The following is a 25,236-nucleotide window of genomic DNA, read 5'->3' as shown; positions in this document are numbered from 1 at the left end:
CAGCCCCTCTGTGAGATCAGTTTGTCTCCCAGGTCGCAGCTGGTGGAATCTGGGGTCTCAACTACATTGGGCTTTCAGTAGTTAAATAATTTCGATATCATTGGAACTATTTAAATGTCGTTTCAACAGGTTCAAAGAATCTCAAAAACTTATTTTAAAAAGTTACAAAAATGATAGTCTATTTAAAAATTCCCTACACTGCTAGGAATTAATTAAGAATACAAAGACAGATGCCTTCCGCTAAGGTTGGGTGAAACTAAAGCTAAAGGTCATAGGTTAGGGGTGAAAGGGGAACCTGAGGGCGAATTTCTTCACTCAGAGGGTGATGTGAGTTTGGAACGAACTGCCAGAGTAAGTAGTGGAAGCAGGTTTGATTTCAGCATTTAAGAAAAGATTGGATAAGTACAGGGATAGGAGGGTATGGAGGGCTATGGTCCAGGTTTGGGTCGGTGGGACTAGGCAGACTAACACCTCAGCATGGACTAGATGGGCCGAAGGGCCTTATTCTCTGCTGTAGTGCTCTATCACTCTGTGACAATAAAAAATAAAGAAATGTGGGCTGCATCACTTAACAATTAGACCAATGATTTAGGGAATACAGGGAGTGCCAGCAGTTTCAGTGAGTGTTACTGCCCAATTATTGAAATTCAGTATTACATCAATCTCCCTGTGGATCCGGGGAGACTACGCTGGATTCTCGTTAATGGATGAATTGGAAAACTGATGATTCAGATTTAACTTTGCTGAATAATCTAGTTAATGGTGATAATGTTGCAAAGTGCCGGAATAAGAAGAGAGCTGATGTCTTCAATCAGGGAGCAGCAGATGGAATTTCTGGGGTATGTACAGAGGAAAGAGATGGGAGAAAGTGATGGAAGAAAAGGTCGTGACTGAGAGAGCAAGACATTCATGAATTACATCAAGGGAGGGACAGGCAAAAGTTTTGAAGTGCTTATTAGAATATCACAGATTGAAGACAGATGGCAGACCATGATCGCCCATGTCATGCAACATGGCACATAATGATATTGAGGATGAATGGTGGTTAGCTCTTGCTTGCTATTGCAAACAGATTGGAACAGCTAAATAATAACTTTTATAAGGTCCCCACCTGCTGCATGATTCTGCATTCTGAAAATTTATCATACTTCATTTCTGCATCATATGGGCAGTTTTAATATCTCAGCCTTTTTAAATCTCTCTGCAGCCTCAAACTTCTCTCAAAAAATGGAAACAGATTGTAAGGAAAAGCAGAAGAAGGCAACTCAAGCTCCTCTGTTCAGAAACTGGTTGACCTTCATGGGTGGTTCACACCTCTGTTAAAATGTCTTGACCTATCACAGCTACATAATAAAACACTGACATATCCACTCCCTTTCTCGTACAAAGGTTTTCACAACTGAAGCTTAGCTATTTATCTTTTCACAGATACTTCCTGGCCTGCTGAGTGTTTCCAGCCTGCTTGTCTTCCTTCTGATTTTAGCCTGAGGAATAGACACGAGCCATGTGGAATGGAGAGAGTAATAAGGCGCATTACTGAGGTGTTTGATCAAAATGGCCTGTGGGATCTTGCTGAATGCAAAATGAGTTTCCCGTTGCCCATAGAACCAACACTGAAGGAAATGATTTAGTTTCAAAGCATGTTGAAACATACCTGTGACTTGGAGGAATGATAGACAGTACTGTGTTAAAGTCTTAGGCACACACAGTATATATAACTACGGGGCCTAAGACTTTTGCATAGTACTGTAGTAATTGTATGTATTGCACTATTCTGCTGCCGCAAAAAAAAATAAATTTCATGACATATGTGAATGATGATAGACCTGATTGTGCTATGGGTCTCTATTGTGAATTGAGAGTGGGAAGGGGTCAGGGGGAGGGGAATCATGATTGGAATAAGGGGAAGGGAGAGGGGTGGAAGCAGCTGAGAGACATTCTGTAATGACCAATAAACCAATTGTTTGGAATCCAATGGTATTGCCTGGTGTCTCAGGGCCGGGTGTGTCTATACCCACACCACCCTCCGCCCTGGCACTCCTTCTCTGCCACCCATCCCACACTCCACCACTCCATTTCCAACCTCCTCGGCTCCCACCCGATTTACAAACTTGCTCTCTGCTCCACATTGACAAACACAGTACTGTGTGAAAATCTTAAGCACCTTAGCTATGTATATGTTCTGAATGCTTTTGCACAAATGCTGACATTTCACATGAACTGAAGTTCCCTATTAAAATAATCATTGAGTGCCTCTTAAAGGGAAACACGAGAAGTGAACAGCAAGTAAATCAAATACAATCACAGTTATGTCTTCTGTTTACTTACCAGGTACAGAGGTGCCAAGAGCTACAAATACCACAGCAGTGACTGAATCTTTCAGGCCAATGGTGCAACCAAAGTGAGAGGCCAGATCTCCAATGATGGCTGTCAGGATGCCAATGATGAGAATGGACGTTACAAAGCAGGCCCAGCCATTCCAATATTCAGTGGGTGGTACGCAGGCAAACAGAACCTTCCAGAAGACGGTCAGGAAGTGCATCACGTAGTCAAAGCATGAAGGCAGCCTCTCCTCCCCTGTATCTTCATCTTCTTCATCACCTGGCAGAAATAGCAGAGTTTGGTTGGGGTGGAAGGTCAGTTAAGTCAGCAGGGAATCAGACAGGACAAAAGCAAGTGGGACTCATGGGAATACCTCCAATGCAATGTCATGGCTGTGGAATGGAGGGGTACACTTTTGGTAGTGTGGAGCCAATGAAGACAGACCAGTATGTTTGCTCATATAGCTGACACAAGGACAACAGATGTTTTGGGCTAATATCCTTCATCTGGACTGTAAGTCAGAAGGGACATTGCTGACATAAAATGAGGGGGTTGGCTGGAGCAAGAGCTGGCAAACAATAGGTGGGCGAAAGTGATGTGCTCCCCTCCCCACTACCCTTATTTGGCTCCTTGGTCGACGTTCTTTCCTTCTCAGATTACATCATCTGCAGCCCTTTGTTGCCTCCACTTCCCGGCTTCTGTCACGAGCTTCCCTGCCCACCTGACTCCATCTGCCAGCCACTCCACCTAACATGGATCCACCCTTTGCTTGCCAGCTCTTATCCTACTCACATCTTTATACTGGATTTCTCCCCTCTGCCCGTTCAGTCCCGATGAAGGGTCTTGGCCCAAAATATTGACTATCTGTTTCCCAGTGCAGATTCTGCCTGACCTGCTAAGTGTGGTTTTCTTGCTCCTTCTATGACATGATCTACACCCAGATGGAAGACAGCAAGGGGCAAGGCTTACCAAAGGGGAGATGGTTATCGTTACTTCCACACATTGACTGTGGAACTGAAAGAGCAGAACCAACTGCATCTACATAAGCACTGGCGAGCAGAATAACTCTACCCTCCTCACACACCCGTCCCACCTCCTTCCCCCCAAACAAATTGTAATAACAACCTCACGTTCCACTGACTGGAGGGCAGCAAATTCTGGCTACCATCTGCAAAGGCCACACTGAGTGGAGGCCTAGTCAAGGCAGGGACTTTCCTCTACAATTCAACAACTTGCTGTCCCTTACCTTCTCCCACCTATGAGGCACTGGAGGTCAGACAGTGCCTGTGGATAACCACCTTCAGAAGAGAAGGAGAGACAAAGGCAGAAAGACAAAGCAAATACGTAATTCTTTTTTAAAAAATGCCATTGGAATGTATGGGTTTTGAGCTTTTCATCTTGCCATCCACCCTGTCAGCTTTAATTTTTCTGAAGCTCTCAGTATAGTCCCAAAGCTGTTGCCAAGGTATTGGAACATCTGTTATAAAGTCATTGCTTTACTTAAATTGCTGTTGCATCCACTTCAAATAATCCAAGTGTTTATGAAGTCTCACAGAGAATGATATGCTTGCCATTAAATGAGTAAAGTAAACAATGGAAATAGAAAGGTATCAAATGATCCAAGAACTACTTCAGTCAGCCCTACAGAAAGCTGTCAAACAAGCAGCAGCATTACTGACTGTACCTCACAACCAGAGTGCAGACTCAAGCCTCACTCCATAGGTCTGAGCAAGTAATCCTGGCTGACACTCCACCCTCATACTGAAACAATGCTGGACTGTTGGAGATGCTGTCAATCAGCCGAAAATATAAACTCTAAAAGATCCTTACCACCTCTTCAAACAATGCCTCTTGAACCAGAAGGGATAACTTCCTCCCTCACTACTATTCAGGGCCCCAGACAGTCCTTTCAGGTGAGGCGACACTTCACATGTGAGCTGGCTGGGGTGATATACTGTGTCCGGTGCTCCCGATGCAGCCTTCTATATGTTGGCGAGACCCGGCGCAAACTGGGAGACCGTTTCGCTGAACACCTACGCTTTGTCCGCCAGAGAAAGCAGGGTCTCCCAGTGGCCACACATTTTAATTCCACGTCCCATTCACATTCTGATATATCTATCCACGGCCTCCTCTACTGCCAAGATGAAGCCACACTCAGGTTGGAGGAACAACACCTTATATTCTGTCTGGGTAGCCTCCAACCTGATGGCATGAACATTGACTTCTCTAACTTCTGTTGATGCCCCTCCTCCCTCTCATACCCCATTTGTTATTTATTTATTCTATATATCTATTCTTTTTCTCTCTCTCCTTTTTCTCCCTCCGTCCCTCTCACTATACTCCTTGCCCATCCTCTGGGCTTCACCACTCCCCCTTTCTTTCTCCCTAGGCCTCCTGTCCCATGATCCTCTCATATCCCTTTTGCCAATCAACTGTCAAGCTCCTTGTTCAATCCTTCCCCCTCCTGTCTTCTCCTATCATTTCGGATCTCCCCCTCCTCACCCACTTTCAAATTCTTACTTGCTCTTCTTTCAGCTAGTCCTGACGAAGGATATCCGCCCGAAACGTCGACTGTACCTCTTCCTATAGATGCTGCCTGGCCTGCTGCGTTCACCAGCAACTTTTATGTGTGTTGCTTGAAATTCCAGCATCTGCAGATTTCCTCATGTTTGACAGATAACTTCACTCATTTTCACTTGCCCCATTACGAAACTGTTTCCACAACCTATGGACTCACTTTAAAGAGTTCTTCATCATGTTCTTGATATTTATTGCTCATTCATTCATTTATTTACTTATTTATTTATTTAATTCTCAAGCTTAATTGTCATTAAACCAAACATGAATACAGCCAAATGAAATAGCATTACTCCAGGGCCAAGATACAAAATACAATGCCAACAAACATACACAGCAAAAGGCACATATAGAAACATAGAAACATAGAAAATAGGTGCAGGAGTAGGCCATTCGGCCCTTCGAGCCTGCACCGCCATTTATTATGATCATGGCTGATCATCCAACTCATATAGCACATATAAGGTAGCAAACACATATAAAATATCAGAACCAGAATCAGGTTCATTATCACCGGCATGGGTCATGAAATTTGTTAACCTAGCAGCAGCAGTTCCATGCAATACATAATATAGAAGAAAAAAACAAAATAATAATAATTATTATAAATAAGTAAATCAATTCCAGTATAAATATATTGAATAGATTAAAAAGCATGCAGAAAAAAACAGAAATAATATATATTTGAAAAGTGAGGTAGTGTTCACGGGTTCAATGTCCATTTAGGAATCAGATGGCAGAGGGGAAGAAGCTGTTCCTGAATCGCTGAGTGTGTGCCTTCAGGCTCCTGTACCTCCTACCTGATGGTCATGGTGAGAAAAGGGCATGCCCTGGGTGCTGGGGCAAAATACAGTCACACAAAAAATATATAGTCCAAGACCTTGAGTCCATGAATGTTGCGGCGGTCTGCAGTCGAATGCTTAAGCAAACACTGGGCTGCAGCACCAACTCCAGCTTGGATGCCACACCGCCCACCCCCACACCACTCCGGTGGAGCGCACCTCCCTCCTGGGCAGCTGCAAACGGGTGACACCACGCTTGAGGCCAGTCCTTGCTATGACATCCGCCAATAAATCGATGTTGTCTTTTGCACACGGTTCGTGCAGTCCTTCATTGCTTCTATTAATGAAAATGAATCTCTGAGTTGTGTAAAGTGACATATATGTACTTTAATAAATTTACTTTGAACTTTGCCTTATCAGCTGTCACCTTTGTTACATGGTAAGTGATTGTATGCAAAGGTATTTATTTGTAAAGTACAGTCATAAATGCCATATAAGTGGAAGTTCACATGAAGAAGAGTCATTGATAGTCTTGGTCGGCTTTTAAAATAGCTTAAAAAATAGCATGAAACACTATTCTCCCTCCTGCCACATACCCCTGCCACCAACAGAAATGCTACACCTGCCCATTCACCTCCTCCCTCACCTCCACTCTGGGCCCCAAACAGTTCTTCCAGGTGAGGCAACACTTCACCTGTGAATCCGTTGGGGTCACCTATTGTATCCGGTGGTCTTGATGCCATCTCCTCTACATTGGTGAGACCCAAAGTAGGGAGCAGCAACGTGCCGAGCACCTCTGTTCCATCTGCAGAAAGCAGAACTTTCCAGTGGCCAACAATTTTAATTCCTATCCCCATTCCCATTCCGACATGTCCCAAATTTGCCACAATGAGGCCACCCTCAGGGTGGAGGAGCAACACCTCATATTCTGTCTAGGTAGTCTCCAGCCTGATGGTATGAATGTCAATTTCTCCGTACAGTAATTTTTTTCCAGCTTCCTTCCCTGGAAAAGGGAATGTTTTTCCCTTTTATTCCCCACTTGGGCCCCTTATCTCTTCTCCTCACCTGCCTATCACCTCCCCCAGTGCCTCTCCTTCTTCCCTTTCTCCAATGGTCCACTCTCCTCTTGTATCAGATTTCTTCCTCTCCAACCCTCTAGCTTTCTCACCTGCCTGGCTTCACCTATCACCCTCTAGCCAGTCCTCTTTCCCCATCCCCCCCCACCTTGTTCTGGTATCTTCCTCCTTCCTTTCTAGTCCCGAAGAAGGGTCTCAGCCCAAAACGTTGACTAGTTATTCATTTCCATGGATGCTGCCTGACCTGCTGAGTTCCTCCGCATTTTGTGTGTTGCTCTGAAACACAGACTTCTATATCAATGATTAATTCAGAACAAGACAATGGGCTATCACTGAGCAAGAGGCTTGCATGGCTGGCACCTGTATTATTTCGGATGATATCTTTTTTTCAGTTACAATTATATGGAACAGAATTGCACATGAAAATGTTCTTTTCTAGGAAGCTTCCCATGTCCCCAGTGTTGCTAGTTATCTGTAAACGTACAGTGAAAGGAAGCCAAGCAGATTGAAGATAAGGGAAGTGCATTGTACGCCAGTGAGGACTCACAATTTGTAAAGTCACCAGAATGCCATGGCGAGTCAGGATTACTCAAGCATGGATGGGACAGATTCCATAGATAAACACAGATTTGGAATCTGTCCACAGGCTAGAACAGTGGTCCCCAAACTCCGGGTTGCGAAGAATGCAGTGATGCAGCGGTAGCTGGGACGCACCCAGCACACCTTTAAGAAAAAAGCCGAAATAAACAAGCTAATTAATTAGGTGCCACCCGGCACATAAATATCGGCCCAGATCAGAGGTGACGCAATCGGCAATCGCCTCTGATCTGGGCCGACATTTACGTGCCAGGCAGCACCTAATTAATTAGCTTGTTTATTTTGGCTTTTTTCTTAAAGATGTGCTGGATGCGTTCTGGCTACCGCTGCACCCCTGCATGCTTCGTGGCAGTGTATCAGTCCGCAGCCCGGAGGTTGGGGACCACTGGGTTAGGAGAACACAGCAGCACTGTTTCATTATTTCTTTTCTTTTGCAATGTTTATCTTTTGTAATTTATAAATTTTTATGTTTTTTCTGCTCCTGCAAAACAACAAAGTTTGTGTCATATGCCAGTAGTAATAAATCTGATTCTGACTGAGGGCTACAGTGAACTTGCAGAGAAGAGTAGATGAACCCTGGCTGGTGGGTCAAAGTCCAATCCTGCTCCTCTCTTGTTGAGTCCATATTTTCCTGTGTAACTAATTAAATAACCTCCCCTGTGTTACTCACTTAATGACCTGTTGTTGGCAGAAATCCTTATCACTGCAGCTCTTGATATTTATCCTGGGGTCCGAAGAAACATCTTAGCGCTAAGGGTTCTGGTACTCAGCAGGAAACTATTATTAGCAAAGATCAAGGAGTTCAACAGAGCTGCTGCCTAACAACTCAATCCACCTGCAGTGCTATCTGTTTGGAGTTCTCCCTGTGATGACGTGTGTTTGCTCCAGGTGCTCCTATTTTACTTACACCACGAAGTTGGACGGGTTGGTTGGTTAATTGGCCTCTGGCGTGAGAGGTAGAATCCGTTGATACAGTAACCCATTGTAATGAACTGAAAGCTGTAAATATTGTGCATTCACTGGAGTGAATTAACTGGAGTGAGGATGCATCTCCCCTGATGTTTTCACACCACGAATGTCTTCTTGCCTCAGTGGGTGTGAGGTGATCTTAGGATAACATAGCCAACCAACTGACATTTCACATTTATCTCACCACATTGAATCTAGCATTTGGCTAACATAAATAAAGTCTCAAATGTCCAGATTGCATAATAACTTGGAAATAGTTAACTAATTATAAGATATTTGAAAAGGCACTCAACATTCTGCCCATGAAAGGCAAGTTCAACTTTTATGCCTGATGGATGAAATTATCTACAATTTGGTGCTCCAGTCAGATGGAGCAGACTTCACATGCTGGGACAGGCATGTCTCCATCTCACCAGGGCTGCTAGCTACCTTCACCTGGTTTAGTCTGCCTGTCGAACCAGCGTACCGCAGTGTGACCGCTGTTGCGCACAAACAGCTACTTGGAGCCACAGGTGAAAGCTGAGTGTCCGGTAGGGACCAAAGGTAAGTGAGCTGCCCCAGAATGGACACGACAAGCCCCTTCACCAGGGGTACTAACCCGTCCTGGACACCCCATACACTGATGCATTGCTCTGTCACTAACAATTAAAAACATAGAAACATAGAAAATAGGTGCAGGAGTAGGCCATTCGGCCCTTCGAGCCTACACCGCCATTCAGTATGATCATGGCTGATCATCCAACTCAGAACCCTGTACCAGCCTTCCCTCCATACCCCCTGATCCCCGTAGCCACAAGGGCCATATCTAACTCCGTCTTAAATATAACCAATGAACTGGCCTCAACTGTTTTCTGTGGCAGAGAATTCCACAGATTCACCACGCTCTGTGTGAAGAAGTTTTTCCTCATCTCGGTCCTAAAAGGCTTCCCCTTTATCCTCAAACTGTGACCCCTCGTTCTGGACTTCCCCAACATCGGGAACAATCTTCCTGCATCTAGCCTGTCCAATCCCTTTAGGATTTTATATGTTTCAATAAGATCCCCCCTCAATCTTCTAAATTCCAGAGTTCCATTAGGAACTAATACACATTTTATAGTACTGTGATAGCATTGGTAGTGTTCTAATCTGTTCTGTATTTCAAGTAAATACATAATTAGTTACTCAGTTAAACAGTAGTTTGTCTTATTTATACCTTTTTAACTATTTCCATGAAACTTCCGATAATTGGGGCAGCCGCTTAATTGGGACAAAATGTACTGGTTCAGATGTGCCCACTTAACAGGAATCAATTGTGTTTCTATTTTCCATATCAGTTGTCCTTATTACTGAGACTGCAAAGTTTGTTCCAACCTGCGACTGGGAATTGAATCACACAGGTCCAAAACAAAGCACCTATTCACCCAGCTGGTCAGAGCAGATCTTCTTCAAGTTGACATGAATTGAATTCAGGTGGAAGGACAAATTTTGAATGGTCAATATGCCAAAGTAGTACCCTGTCAAGCCTCTTCCTTTTCTACTATATCGCGGAATGACTTCTAACAGAAGCAGGAAAAATAGTTTAAAATGATGAAGGATTCCCAGAAACATCGGAATTTTATCCCATGGATAGTTTAAGCAGACCCTCTATATTCCCAGGTGATCCCGGCAGGCTTATTCACTAAGAAGCTGACAAACGAGTGCTACTTTTGCAGATTTCAAGCAGAACAGACATCTCTCCATTTGGGTGAAGGTTTAACATCACAAAACATATACTCGACTTTCTGAAAGAATTGTCTGCCCTCCGCGAGAGTGTCATAATCTAATGCCCTCACTCACCACATTAGCCGATGTTGAGTTTTCCCTCAGAGCCCTTGTTTGACTTGGTTTGGTTACAGCACAAAGTAGAGTTTGCATATTTTACTGGGTAAGTCACAAGACAAGTAGATGGAACTGCAGCTGCTTTATTTGGCTCTGAACAAGAACAGAGCAACTGTTTCTGCAGTTTGTGCATAATTAGACATTCATGAATACTTTGATGCAAAGAGGTAAATTATTCAAAAGTCCATCTGCCCTAAAGGAAAATCAAGCATAGTTTTTTTCCACCAGGTCACCCTGTATATTCTCAACATTTTACAACTCCTTAAACTGCAAATAGAGCCTTTATTTACAACTAGTAAGAATTGGCAAGGCTGTCCCGGATGTATCTATTGCCTGAGCTCACTACTCACTTGTACTGTACCGTACTGGTTATGGCGAGCCAGCCAACCTAATCACCATGGGGTAGAGTGAGATCCCTACTCCAAGTCAGTCTCAGGCACTGGATCTTGAAGTCCCATCCCCAAAATGTACTTAAGGTCTTTGACAGCTTGCTGCCTTCAAAGACACCTAAACCATTCTTTAAATGATTCCAACCAAAGCATTTCAAAGCTGTTCAAGTGGATTTAAATAAGTGAAACAACTAAAGTTTAGCAGGACAAAAATTAAAGAATTTAAGCAATAAATTTAATTAAAACATTTTAAAAGCTAGCCTTTAGTTAGAAAAAGAAATTAAAATAAAGGAAAACAAGCAAATCAGTTAATTCTGTAACAGTGACCATGAGTGTGTGGAGTGGGGCAGGGGTTTGTGGCTTTCACCCAAGTAGATATAAATCTGAGGAGCCAAATGTAAAGTGCATCCTCAGTAGGTTCCAGCCAGAGCAGGAGGCCAGTTGGATCTCAGACCTCTGTATTTCATCAGGCATGTAGGAGAATGCTCTGAGACAGACTGGAAGAAGCCAGTAGTTCCCTACATAACTTCTGGCCGAGTGTAAGGTCGATCCAGACAATATTTTAAGATTGCCAGGAGCAATCCATATCATTGGCCTCGTTTTCTCATTACCAGACATGTATAGGCCAATTTTCTAGTGCCTCGATATTATGTTACATCTCCACTCATGCACACGTGGACAGATGGCAAAATCTCATCAACAAAGCAAGTAGAATTATATTATAAAAATATAACATGTGGAATGCGCAGAAGCTGAGCCTTTGTAATGGGAGATACAAGAATCTTAGCTGGACCAGGAAAACAACAGCAAGTTGGATCCTGATAACTCTACAGTGAATTATTCAGTTCCTGACACCCCAAAACCTCCCTTCTCCGACCTGGTCCGTGACTGATACGCCTCCGTAAACCTGGATGAGTGCGTGTCAATGTCATTTAGTAGGCATAATGGCAGAAAAGGAAAATAAAGTAGGTCACTTCATTGGGACATCATCCAGCTGCCTTAAACAGTCACTTCCTCTACACTGGTGGCTGCTGTCTGCATCTCTCCCATAGTGTAGTGCAGCAACTCATCAGGATTTCAATTATACCTTCCAAACCCACACACGCAACAACTTTGGAGGGCAGGAGTAGCCAGTGAGTGGGAACACCACTATTTTCAAATTCTTCCGATTACAGATCAGAATCATATGGAAACATCATCCCTTCAGCACTGCAATGTCCAAATCCTAGTATTCTGAACTTAAGTGGTGGTAATGGATTACCTTCACTAGAAGGATTGCAGTAAGTTATAAGACCATAAGACACAGGATCAGAATTAGTGCCATCGAGTGTGCTCCGCCATTTGATCATGTCTAATCCATTTCCCTGTCAACCCCATTCTCCTGCCTTCTCCCTGTAACCTTTCACGCCCTGACTAATCAAGAACCTATCAACCTCCGCCTTAAATACGCCCAATGACCTGTCTTCCACAGCCGCCCATGGCAATAAATATAGGAGCAGAATTAGGCCATTTGGCCCATTGAGTCTGCTCCACCATTTCATCATGGCTGATCCAATTTTCCTCTCAGCCCCAATCGCCTGCTTTCTCCCGATAGCCCTTCATGCCCTGACAGATCAAGAATCTACCAATCCCTGCCTTAAATATAGATAAAGACTTGGGCTTCACAATTGCCAGTGGCAAAAACTTCCACAGATTCACCACTCTCTGGCTAAAGAAATTCCTCCTCATTTCTTCTCTAAAAGGACGCCCCTCTATTCTGAGGTTGTGTCCTCTGGTCTTAGACTCTCCCACCATAGGAAACATCCTCTCCACATCCATTCTATCAACACCTTTTACCATTCGATATGTTTCAATGAGGTCACCCATCACTCTACTGAATTCTAGTGAATACAGGCCCAGAGGCATCAAAGCTCTTTATATGACAAGCCATTCATTCCTGGAATAATTTTCGTAAATCTCGTTTGAACCCTTTCCAATTTCAGCACATACTTTCTAAGATAAGGGACATAAACCTGATCACAATACCCTGTGAGGCCTCACCAGTGCTTCATAAAGTTTCAACATTACATCCTTGCTTTTATATTCTAGTCCTCTTGAAATGAATGCTAATATTGCATTTGGCTTCCTCACCACAGACTCAATCTGCAAATTAACCTTTAGGGAATCCTGCACAATGACTCCCAAGTCCCTTTGGCACCTCAATTATTTGTATTTTCTCTCCATTTAGAAAATAGACATTTCTTCTACCAAAGTGCATGATCACACACTTCCCAACACTGTATTCCACCTGCCATTTCTTTGCCCATTCTCCTAATCTGCCTTCAGTAGCCTCTCTACTTCCTCAAACAATGTGCCCCTCCATCTACCTTCATTTCATCTGTAAACATTTCAACAAAGCCATCAATTCCATCATCCAAATCATTGACATATAACATAAAAAGAATCATTTCCAGCACAGACCCCTGTGGAACACCACTAGTCACCACAGCCAGCCAGAAAAGGCTCCTTTTATTCCTACTCTTTGCCTCCTGCTAATCAGTCACTGCTTTATTTGTGCTAGAATCTTTCCTGTAATTCCATGGGCTCGTAGCTTATTAAGCAGCCTCATGTGTGGCACCTTGTCAAAGGCCTTCTGAAAATCCAAGTACACGACATCAACCGATGTCCTATAATCTGAATACCCTTCCTGACAGTCTGACTGCATGCTGTCTTTGCTTTTTTACCATCCATCATATCCTGCGTCCTTTCATTCCAGTTCCCATCCCTCTGCCAAATTTGTTTAAACCCTCCCCGACGGCTCTAACAAACCTGCCCTCGAAAATATTGGTCCCCCTCTGGTTCAGGTACAACCCATCACTTTTGTACAGGTCATACCTCCCCCAGAAGAGATCCCAATGATCCAAGAACCTGAAGCCCTGACCCCTGCACCAGCTTCTTAACCACACATTTATCTGCCAATTCTCCTTTATCTATCCTGCTTGTTATTTCTTCAAAGAATTTCAACAAATTTGTCAGGCAAGATTTTCCCTTGAGGAAACCATGCTAACTATGGCCTATTTTATCATATGCGTCTAAGTACCCTGAGGTCTCACCCTTAATAATTGACTCCAACATCTTCTTGTTGTTGAGTGACATATGCAATTTTCCAGTCTTCCAGAACCATTCCAGAATCTAGTGATTCTTGGAAGATCATAACTCAGGCCTCCACGATTTCTTCAACCACCTCTTTCAGAACTCTTTGATGTATGCCATCTGGTCCAAGCGACTTATCTACCTTCAGACCTTTCATTTTCCCAAGAACCTTCTCTTGAGTTATGGTATCTTCACACACTTCATGCCCCCTGACTCCTGGAACTTCCACTATACTGCTAGTGTCTTCCACAGTGAAGACTGATGCAAAATACTTACTTAGTTCGTCCACCGTTTTGTTGTCTCCCATTACTATCTCTCCAGCATTGTTTTTCAGCGGTCCGATATCCATTCCCGCCTCACACTTTATCTATCTGAAGAAACTTTTGGTGCCCTCTTTAATATTGTTGGTTAACTTACTTTTGAAGTCAACTTTTACTTTCATAGTGACTTCTTAGTTGCCATCTGTTGGTATTTGAAAGCTTCCCAATTCACTAACTTCCCCCTAAATTTTGCTCTGTTATATGCCATCTCCTTGGCTTTTATGTTGCCTTTGACTTCTCTTCCTAGCCACTGTTGTGTTATCTTTCCCTTAGAATACTTCTTCCTCTTTGGGATGTATATATCGTGAGCCTTCTGAATAGCTTCCAGAAATTCCAGCCGTTGCTGCTCTGCCGTCATCCTTGCCAGTGTTCTTTTCCAATTGATTCTGGCCAACTCTTCTCTCATGCCTCTGTAATTCCCTTTATTCCACTATAATACTGATGCATCTGACTTTAGCTTCTCCTTCTCAAATTTCAGGGTGAACTCAATCATATTATGATCACTTTCCCCCAAGGGTTCTTTTACCTTAAGCTCTCTAATCAATTCTGGTTCATTGCATAACACTTGATCCAGAAGTTAATCCTCTACCTTTCAACATTCTGTAGGTTTGAATGAGATCCCCCTGCATTCCTCTAAATTCCAGTGAGTACAGGCCCAAAGCTGCTAACCACTCCTCATATGTTAACCCCATTCATTCCCAGAATCATCCTCACAAATCTTCTCTGGACTCCCTCCAATGACAATACATCCTTTCTGAGATAGGAGGACTAAAACTGCTCTTGACAATATTCCAAGAGCAGCCTGACTAGTGTTTTATAAAGCTTCATTATTATTTCCTTGTTTGTATATTCTATTTCCCCTTGAAATAATTGCCAACATTGCATTTGCCTTCTTTACCATAGACTCAACCCATGAATTAACCTTTTGGGAGTCTTTCACAAAGTCCCTTTGCACCTGCCAATCTACAACTATGTTGCAAGTTCATCAACCTGATTCAGTATACTGCACGTATTCAGATATAACACCTTTTGTCCTGTATTTAACCTTTTCAATTTTGTCTTCCTTTTAAGTTGCAGCTCATCCTGTTCACTGTAATTTTGCCTGTTATCAGCCTCTCGTCACTACATATTGTCTCTGTTTGGAAACCATCTACCTCATCGTCAGCACTATTATCTGCCTTTCCTGTGCTACTCCTTGCACTGAAGTTTAGGCAGCTTAGGACACTAGTCACACCGCGCTCAATCTGGTGATTCTTCACTTTGTCTGAGTTCTTACTAATACCTGCCTCCACAACCTCTCCACTAACTGTTCTGGCACTCTGGTTCCCATCCCTCTGCAACTCTAGTTTAACAAACCTTCCCACTAGTATATTAGTCACCCTCCAGTTCAGGTGCAAACTGTCTCTTCTGTACAGTTCCCAACTTCCCTAGAGGAGAGCCCAATGATCCAAAAATGTGAAGCCCTCCCCCCTACACCAACTCCTTAGCCACGTATTAAACTATATAATCTTCCTAGTTCTAGCCTCATGAGCATATGGCATGGTTAGCGGTCCTGAGACCACAATCCTGGGGGCTCCTCATCACTTGTCCTACCCATATCATTGGTACCTACATGGACCATGACTTCTGGCTGTTCACCCTCCCACTTAAAAATACTGAGGACTTGATCCCCTAACAAATCCCCTATCACCATAGCGTGCCTCTTCTCCCCCCTTCCCTTCCGAATCTCAGTGGCAGACTCACTGCCAGAGACCCAACGACTGTGTCTCTCCTCTGTTAGGTCATCCCCCCAACAGTATCCAAAGTAACATACTTGTTGCTGAGGGGTATGGCCATAGAGGTACTCTGCACTGGCTCGTTAACCCCTTTCTCCTTCCTGACTCTTACCCAGTTTCCTGTGACCTGCACCTTGGGTGTAACTACCTTTCTATACACTATGTCTTATCTATAACCATTCAGCCTCCTGAGTGATCCAGAGTTCATCCAGTTCCAGCTCCAAATCCTTAACACAGTTTGTTAGAAGCTGCAGCTGGATGCACTTCTCGCAGTTGTAGTCATCAGGGACACTGAAGGTCTCCCTGCCTTCCCACATCCTGCAAGAAGAGCATTTCACTATCCTGCCTGTCATCCCTACTGTCCCTAGCTGAGCAGATAGAAATAGAATGAAAAAAAGTTGATGTTTTCTTTCCTTTGCTTTCTCTGACTAAATCATCGAAGAGCTGAAGCTTCAAGATATGTCCACTCAGATGATGGCTGCTGCGCTTGTCCCTGCCTTCCTTTAATTTACCTTCACTAGTCAATCCCAGATGGTGATTGGTGACTGGTAAAAACTCTATTACACTGCCACAATCTGCTGCTGCTGTCTTTTATCCTTGGGCTGTGGACCTTATTGAAGTCTCCTCCTCTCCAGACTTCTGATGTCAAGGTTGGCTGCTGGTCAAATCTCTATTACGCCAGGGTTATGAAGTGACCTTCTTCAAGCCAAGTGGGGCATAAGTGCTGGTCTGCCAGAGCCCTCACACTCCTTGAATAAATTCTTCTTTAAATAGACGTGTTACACAGGAGGGAAAAGTTATGTTGGTACTTGGAAGACTGAAGGATAAACTCAAACAGTAAAGTAACAAAATAATAATACATTTTGAGAGAGACTTGAATCGTGTTTTCCCATTGAGTCTCCAGAATCTAACCTAATGATGTGTGACCTTGTCAATTTTTTTGTATTTGGATGCTTTGAAGTCCAAAGATCTTTAATCAACTAAAAACAAAGTGAGTGTGAGTTTTTAGCGGATTATCAATTTTTCCTTAACTTTCCTAATAAAAGGTAAAGAACATGATTTTGCAAGTTGTGGAATGAAGGAGAAACTCAAACAGTTAATGCATTCAGATTATTTTGTGTGATTCTATTAACGAATAGCTTACTGTCCTGGACTTCTACTTCAATACTTCAGTACATGAATTAATTCCTTAGTTCACTCCACCGATATCTGAGTGAGGCAAAAATACCAAAGTATGAAGAAGTTCAAAGGAATGAAGAAGTCAGGAGAAGCCATTGCGCGAAGAGCTTTCAGTTCAATGCTATTGAGAGTAAAGGAGAAGAAGGAGCATTCATGCCAACAGGGAGACATTCTGTGCTCAAAATTCCTGCTGCATTTGCCAACATGAGCTTGCCACGTGGTTTGGGCTTGCAGCCACCATGAGCTGGAGTTAGGAATAGCTGAATCAATTGTACAGAGACGTATGTTTTGTTTTATTGAGATACAGTGTGGAATAGGCCCTTTTGGCCCTTCGAGCCGTGCTGCCCAGAAATCCCCAGTTTACTCCTAGCCTAATCATGGGACAATTTACAATGACCAATTAACCAACCAGCTTGTACGTCTTTGGACTGTGGGAGGAATTCAGAAGGAAACCCACGTAGGCACGGTTAGAACATAAAAACTCCTTACAGGCAGCGGCGGGATAAAATACTCTCGCTATATTGATCTGGACTGAGCGTAAACTCCAGGCAAGAAAACCTATGCCTAACCCAGACACTGGACAAGATTTTTAAAATGTTTTCCACGGCTACTATCAACCTTGGCAGCAGCATTGTAACTTACTTCTGTGTGTCTGGTATCAGAAAACATTTCACAGCCAGTTAACTTATATGAAGTAAACCATCAGTCAGCTTTCCATAATGGCATTGAAGTGTCATGGTTATTTTCCGTCTTCAGGCACTTATCTCAGATTTGATTTTAACTGCCCATCATTACTAAAAGTGAAATGTGCATTCAAAATACACATCAATAAGACAGACTAATTAAATCTGTATTGAAATAAAGCACACCAATGCAGAAGCTTAGAGACTGATTAATATTGGGACCAAAATAAAATAATGATGCAAAAGACTCAATCTTTAGAGATGATAATCCCAGTGACATAAATTGCCTTTTTCAGATTTAGGTAGTCTTGGAACTAACAGCTTTGTTTTGTTTGAAGAGAACAGATAATGTGCTTTCTGATATATCCCTGTTGGAACTGTAGTTTGCTATTTTCTACTTTTTCTTTATCCTTCCTGCCCACCAGTTCTATAACATTATTGTTATGGTGTCATTGGGAAGGTGGGACTCAAGCAGTTAATGCATTCAAATCATTCTGTGTGACTCTGGTAATGAATGGCTTAATGATTTAGATGTCTTCGTTTGCTATAATGACATTTTAACCCAGTTATTTTACATGAATAAACTTCTCAGTTAAAATAATGGACAAAAGAACAGTATACAAAAGCTTAACATCTTCAATAATTACATTGTGCAAAGGAATTTCAACTTGTGAAATATTCAGATTTTCCTAACATCAGCACGAGCCTTTTATTAGCTGGTGTTCCTTTTATTTCTGTTCTTTTTTGTTGCCAATTCTTAGGTTGTATCTTGCACTGATTTTATTCACGTTCTGACCTCTGGGTAACTACAAATCTTCCCAATGTACAGTAACAAAAATGTGTTCCCTCTGATTGGAACCATCTGATTTCCTGTTACATCTGTCTATCAATCTGCAGTACTGTGCAAAATCCTTAGACATACAAACATAGCTAGGATGCTTGAATTTTGCACAGTAGTATAGTAATATTATGTATTGCATTGTACTGCTGCCACACAAAAAGAAATTAATTTCATGAGTAATCATACCCTGATTCTGATATTGGTCTCTACTGTCGACTGAGAGTGGGAAGGGGGCGGGGAGAGGGGAATCATGGTTGGGAAAATGGGAAAGGAGAGGTGAGGGAGCGGGAAATACTAGAGGGATATTCTGTAATGATCAGTATAACCAATTGTTTGGAATCATATGATGTTTTTTGGTATCTCAGGGCTGGGTGTGTCTACACCACACCACTCCCACCCCCCACCCCCCAAGCTCAGGTACTCCTTTTCTGCTACCTGTCCCATACACATCCCTGGGAACTACAGTTTGTACATCTGCGTGAAGTGCATCCGGCTGCAGCTCCTTGAAGACCGTGTTAGGGATCTGGAGCAGCAGCTAGATGACCTTCAGCTTGTACGGGAGAAGAAGGAGATAATCGATCAGAGTTTCAGGGAAGTAGTCACCTCTAAGTTGCAGGAGGCGAGTAGCTGACTGTCAGGAGAAATGGAAATGTGAATCAACAGTTAGCGCGAGGTACCCCTGTGGGGGATGACCTCCCTGGGGAATGCCACGGAGACTGGGTTACTGGCACTGAGCATGGGTCCGTGGTGCAGAAGGGAAAGAGGGAGAAGAGGGGAGTGGTAGTGATAGGGGACTCATTCGTCAGAGGAACAGACAGAAGATTCTGTGGACGCGAACAGGACACCCGAATGGTATGTTGCCTCCCAGATGCCAGGGTCAGGGACCTCTAACATCGCATCCACAGCATTTTGGAGAGGGAGGGAGAGCAGCCCAATGTCTTGATACATACTGGTACCAATGACACAGGAAGGAAAAGCAAAGAGGTCCTGAAAAGAGAATTTAGAGAGCTAGGTAGAAAGCTGAGAAGCAGGACTTCCAGGGTAGTAATTTCTGGATTGATGCCTGTGCCATGCGCTACTGAGGGTAGAAACAGGATGAATTGGCAAATTAATGTGTGGTTAAGAAGCTGGTGCAGGGGGCAGGGCTTCAGGCTCTTAGATCATTAGGATCTCTTCTGGGGGACGTATGACCTGTTCAAAAGTGACTGGTTGCACCTGAACCCAAGGGGAACCAATATTCTTGCAGGCAGGTTTGTTAAAGCTGTTGGGGAGGGTTTAAACTAATTTGATAGGGGGTAGGAAATGGAGTGAAGGGACTCAGGATAGGATGGACAGTAAAATCGCAAAGATAGTGTGCAGGCAGACTGTCAGGAAGGGTAGGTAGATGATAGGACAAAATTACAGCCAGCAGGGTGAATATCAGTGCATTAGGGATGCAGAATCAAAAAGTGTAGCAAATGCAATACTCAAAGTGTTATATCTCAATGCACGGAGTATAAGAAATAAGGTGGATGATCTTGTTGCATTATTACAGATTGTCAGATACAATGTTGTGGCCATCACTGAATCGTGGCTGAATGATGGATGTAGCTGGGAGCTGAATGTCCAAGGTTACAGGTTACAGGTTGTATCGGAGGGATAGGAAGGTAGGCAGAGGGGGTGGCATGGCTCTGCTGGTAAGGAATGGCATCAAATCAGTAGAAAGGTGTGACACAGGATCAGAAGATGCTGAATCCTTGTGGGTTGAGTTAAGAAACCTCAAGGATAAAAGGACCCTGATGGCAGTTATATATAAGCCTCCCAGCAGTAGCTGGGATGTGGACTACGGATTACAATGGGAAATAGAAAAGACATGTCAAAGGGGCAATTTTATGATAGTCGTGGGAGATTTCAACATGTAGGTCGATTGGAAAATTCAGGTTAGCAATGAATCCCAAGAGAGTGAGTTTGTTGAATGCCTGCGAGATGGTTTTTCAGAGCAGTTTGTCATTGAGCCTTCTAGGAGTGTAGTTATACTGGATTGGGTATGATGTAATGAACCAGAGGTGATTAGGGAGTTTAAGGTAAAAGAATCCTTAGGAATCAGTGATCACAATATCATTGAGTTCAGCTTGAAATTTGATAGGGAGAAAGTAAAGTCTGATGTAGCAGTATTTCAGTGCAGTAAAGGAAATTACAGTGCTATGAGAGAGGAGTTGGCCAAAGTAAACTGGAAGAAGATGCTGGCAGGGATAACAGCAGAGCAGAAATAGCATATGTTTCTGGGAATAATGAGGAAGGTGCAGGATAAATGTATTCTAAAGATGAATAAATACTCAAATGGCAAAATAGTACAACTGGGGCTGACAAGGGAAGTCAAAGCTGATTAAAAAGCAAAACAGAGGGCATACAACAATGCGAAAATTAGCAGTAAGGTAAAAACCTACAGCAAGCAACAAGAAGAATCATTAGGAAGGAAATGATGAAATATGAAAGCAAGCTAGCAAACAATATTCAAGTGGATAGTAAATGCTAAGGGAGAGATGAGAGTGGATATAGGATTGCTAGAAAATGAGGCCAGAGAAATAATAATGGGGAACAAAGAGATGGCAGATGAACTAAATGAGTATTTTGCACTGTGGAAGACATTAGCAGTGTGCCAGATGTTGAAGGGTGCAGGGTAAGGGAAGTGAGGGCAGTTACTATTACAAGGAAGAAGATGCTCAAAAAGAGCAGAAAGGAAATTATAGACCAGTTAGCCTGATCTCAGAGGTGGGAAGATGTTGGAGTCAATCGTTAAGGACGAGGTTATGGAGTACTTGGTGACACAGGACAAGAAAGGACAAAGTCAGCATGGTTTCCTTCAGGGAAAGTCCTGCCTGAAGAACCTGTCGGAAATCTTAGAGATTACAAGTAGGATAGATAAAGGGGATGCAGTGGATGTTATATACATGGACCTTCAGAAGGCCTTTGACAAAGTGCCACATATGAGGCTGCTTACCAAGTTAAGAGCCTGTGGTATTACAGGAAAGTTATTGACATAATTAAAGCATTAGCTGATTGGTAAGAGGCAATGAGTGGGAATAAAAGGATCCTTTTATGGTTGCCTGCCAGTGACTAGTGGTGTTCCGCAGGGGTCGGTGTTGGGACCACTTCTTTTTATGCTGAATGTCAAGGATCTAAATGATGGAATAGATGGCTTTGTTGCCAAGTTTGCGGATGTTACAAAGATTGGTGGAGGGGCAGGGAGTGTTGAAGAAACAGGTAAACTGCAGAAGGACTTAGACAGATTAGGAGAATGGGCAAGAAAGTGGCAAATGAAATACAATGTTGGAAAATGCATGGTCATGCACTTTGGTAGCAGAAATAAATGTGCAGACTATTTTCTTAATTGGGAGAAGATCTGAGATGCAAAGGGACTTTGGGAGTCCTTGTGCAGGACACCCTGAAGGTTAACTTGCAGGTTGAGTCAGTCATGGGGAAGGCAAATGCAATGTTAGCATTCATTTCAAGAGGTCTAGAATACAAGAGTAAGGATGTGATGCTGAGGCTTTATAAGGCACTCGTGAGACCTTACCTTGAGTATTGTGAACAGTTTTGGGCTCCTTATCTAAGAAAAAATGTGCTGGTATTAGAGGAAGTCCAGAGGAGGTTCACAAGGATGATTTTGAGAATGAAAGGGTAATCATATGAGGAACTTATACTAGCTCTGGGTCTGTACTCGCTGGAATTCAGAAGGATGATAAGGGTCTCATTGAAGCCTTTCAAATGTTGAAAGGCCTAGACATGGTAAATGTGGAAAGGCTGTTTCCCATGGTGGGAGGGTCTAGGACAAGAGGGCACAGCCTTAGTATAGAAGGGCATCCATTTAAAACCAAGATGCAGAGAAATTTCTTTAGCCAGACGGTGGTGAATTTGTACAATTTTGTTTAACACAGGCAGCTGTGGAGGCTAGGTTGTTGGGTGTATTTAAGGCAGAGCGTGATAGGTTTTTGATTGGCCATGGCATCAAAGGTTATGGGGAGAAGGTCAGGGAGCTGGACCGAGGACTGAAAAAAAACAATCAGTCATGATTGAATGGCAGAGTCGACTCGATAGGCCAATTGGCCTAATTCTGCTCCTATGTCTTATGGTCTTATAGCATCTTTTGTTTCTGCCAGATTTACAAACTTGCTCTCTGTTCAAATTGAGAAATACAGTACTGACCAAAAGTCTTAAGCAACCTGGCTCTCTCTCTCTCTCTCTCTCTCTCTCTCTATATATATATATATATATATACATACACACAGATATAATACACACACATCCAACATGATGTCTGGCCAAGGAGTAGTCACAGAATCATAGAAATCTGACAGAAGTAACTAACTTTTTCACTCGCAGGTTTTGGTACTTCAGGTTCTTACCTCCATAATTGTTTCAGCCTTCACTGTCTTTCAGGCAGCAAGTTCCAGACACTCACAATTCTCCACATGAAAACAAATGCCCAAAAGCCTCCTTCTGTCAATTTCCTTAAGTCTATGCTCTCTCTGATGCTGACTTTACCGTTAATGGAAATAGATCCTGTGTGGACCTCTCATCATTTTGTACATAACGTACCCTCAGTCTCACTTGTTCAAAGGAAAACAATTCCAGCCAAGTCAGTCTGTGCAAATAACTAAAATTCATCAGCGACAAATGCAGCTGGCTGCCTTTGGACCAGCGTAAAAGCAGGCACGATACCTGCCAAGGGTGCTGGAACCCTTGTGTCTCACTTACCGATTTATTTAAATATGGCATTTCATGGTTCAATAATGAGAACAACACAGGCACATTCAGTAAATGAGCAGCATAATGCAATGAAGAAGAGAGAGAGCAGATGGTCAGGAATTATTGAAATATGAAGTTTCCTATTTAGAGTAACCGTATTGTAACTTGTGACTTTATAACATGATACAAAACCAGCACAGACGACATGCAGACAAACAAGGGGATAGAGAGGGGCTAAAATTCAAAAAGAGGATAGAGCAGGGTGGAGGGTTAGGTGGGAGGTTGGAGGGGATTATGAAGCTCAGTGTAAAATCAAAGGGGGATTATCAATGACAGCTGGTAAGACTGACGAGGTTTTACCTTGAAAGTAAGACCTCTAGGCCATGAGGTTGGGGGAAGGGTGAACAGCTCCATCACCAACAGATGTCAGCACTGAGATGGAGACTCCACTCAGGGAATCTGACCAGGTCAGCTGCCAGAAGTCACGGCTCATCAGATAGTTTATGGACTGACCTGCCAAATGGCCATTGTTTTGCAATCATTATGCATAGACATAGAGTCATATGGCACTAAACCAGGCTGTTCGTTCACTGAGTCTGTACTGACCATCAAACATCCACGGCAGTAATCCTACCCTAACCCATTTTATTCTCCCCACATTCCCATCAGCTCCTCACAGATTCTACCTCTCACATACCCACTTGGGTGTAATTTACAGAATCCAATTAACTGATCTACCTGCATGATTTTGAAACAGGAGAAGAAAATGGAACCCACACTGTTACAGTGAGAACATGCAAACACTACACACACAGCACCAAAGGTCAGGATTGAAGCCAGATCAATGAAACTAGGAGGCAGGAATTCTACATCTCCCTATATCCCAAGCGTTCTATGTTTCTAGTGATCAATATTGTCAGCAGGCACCTGCAAATGCTATCTCTCTGTTTTCCATACTCTAAGAGTGACAAAATCTCTCCATTCTTCAAAATCCAATTATTAACTGCAGCCCCTCACATCTAGGGAATCATACTTTTTTTGCTGGGTCAAAAGAGAGAATGGAAGGGCAAACTTAACCACTGATAGCAACAAAATCAACATCATACCATTCAAAGTGCTCATTTGGATTCACCATCATCATTATGTGCAGTATTGTATGACGTAGGCAATCATGGCCTCTGTGACCATGATTGCTCTTGGCAAATTTTTCTACAGAAGTGGTTTGCCATTGCCTTTTTCTGACCCCAGCCATTATCAATACTCTTCAGCCTGGCATCAGCAGTTGTACAACCAGGACTTGCGATGTGCAGCAGCTGCTCCTGCAACCATCCACCACCTGCTCCGATAGCTTCAGGTGACCCTGATCGGGGGAGTGCGCTAAGCAGGTCGTACAACCTGCCCAAGGGTGGCCTGCCGGCTAGCAGAGGCAAGGAGAACCTTACACCTCCTTTGGTAGAGACGTATATCTGCCCCACCACCCGCTAGACATCTTTAATAAAAACCAAACGATTCAACACAAACTTCCCTGCGTCAAAGCTCTAGAGTAACAACAGCCTACTTTCCAGTGAGTGATACAGTCTCTGGTGGGGAACAAATTAAGTCAGTCTTGTCACTTGAAAGCATTCAGGAGACATCTTTCATGTTGTCTGAACGTTCCAACTGGACTCCTGTGGAGTAAATTTGATATTGATTGCATCTGCCTGATCTTGGTAAGTTAGTATTCATTGTTCTCCTTTGGAAACAGTAAGAGTTGAAACAGCTGAATTTTAAAATCCACTGAGGCAACATCAGTCATTGGCATGAATGTTTATCAGCTACTCTGACTGCACACCTCTCATGGCCGATGCACAGTAGACATGTTCCCCTTTAGGTTGTAGCCAGATTAACAAGTTAAAATCAAAACTGTTAGCCCTGTTGCTTGTAAATGAAATATTGTGAGTCTGATATCAGACTGGAGTCGTTTACAATGCCCACTGATTTTAAAATGGGTTTCCAGCTGTATTTAAGTC

At 43.1% G+C, this 25,236-nt stretch overlaps 1 protein-coding gene across 6 annotated transcripts in view; it reads right to left on the bottom strand.

Moving 5' to 3' along the window:
* slc8a3 (solute carrier family 8 member 3) overlaps positions 1-25,236 on the bottom strand; it is a 518,329-nt gene that overhangs the window by 7,793 nt on the left and 485,300 nt on the right. For all 6 annotated transcript variants that reach the window (XM_063052126.1, XM_063052143.1, XM_063052133.1 and 3 more), the window contains one exon: positions 2,329-2,601. In XM_063052126.1, the coding sequence (XP_062908196.1) occupies positions 2,329-2,601 (273 nt within the window). The remainder of the gene's footprint in view (positions 1-2,328; positions 2,602-25,236) is intronic.

Source organism: Mobula hypostoma, chromosome 1 (genome assembly GCF_963921235.1).
Source record: "Mobula hypostoma chromosome 1, sMobHyp1.1, whole genome shotgun sequence".
Classification (NCBI taxonomy): Eukaryota; Metazoa; Chordata; class Chondrichthyes; order Myliobatiformes; family Myliobatidae; genus Mobula; species Mobula hypostoma.
This window is presented reverse-complemented; position numbering and strand designations above follow the sequence as displayed.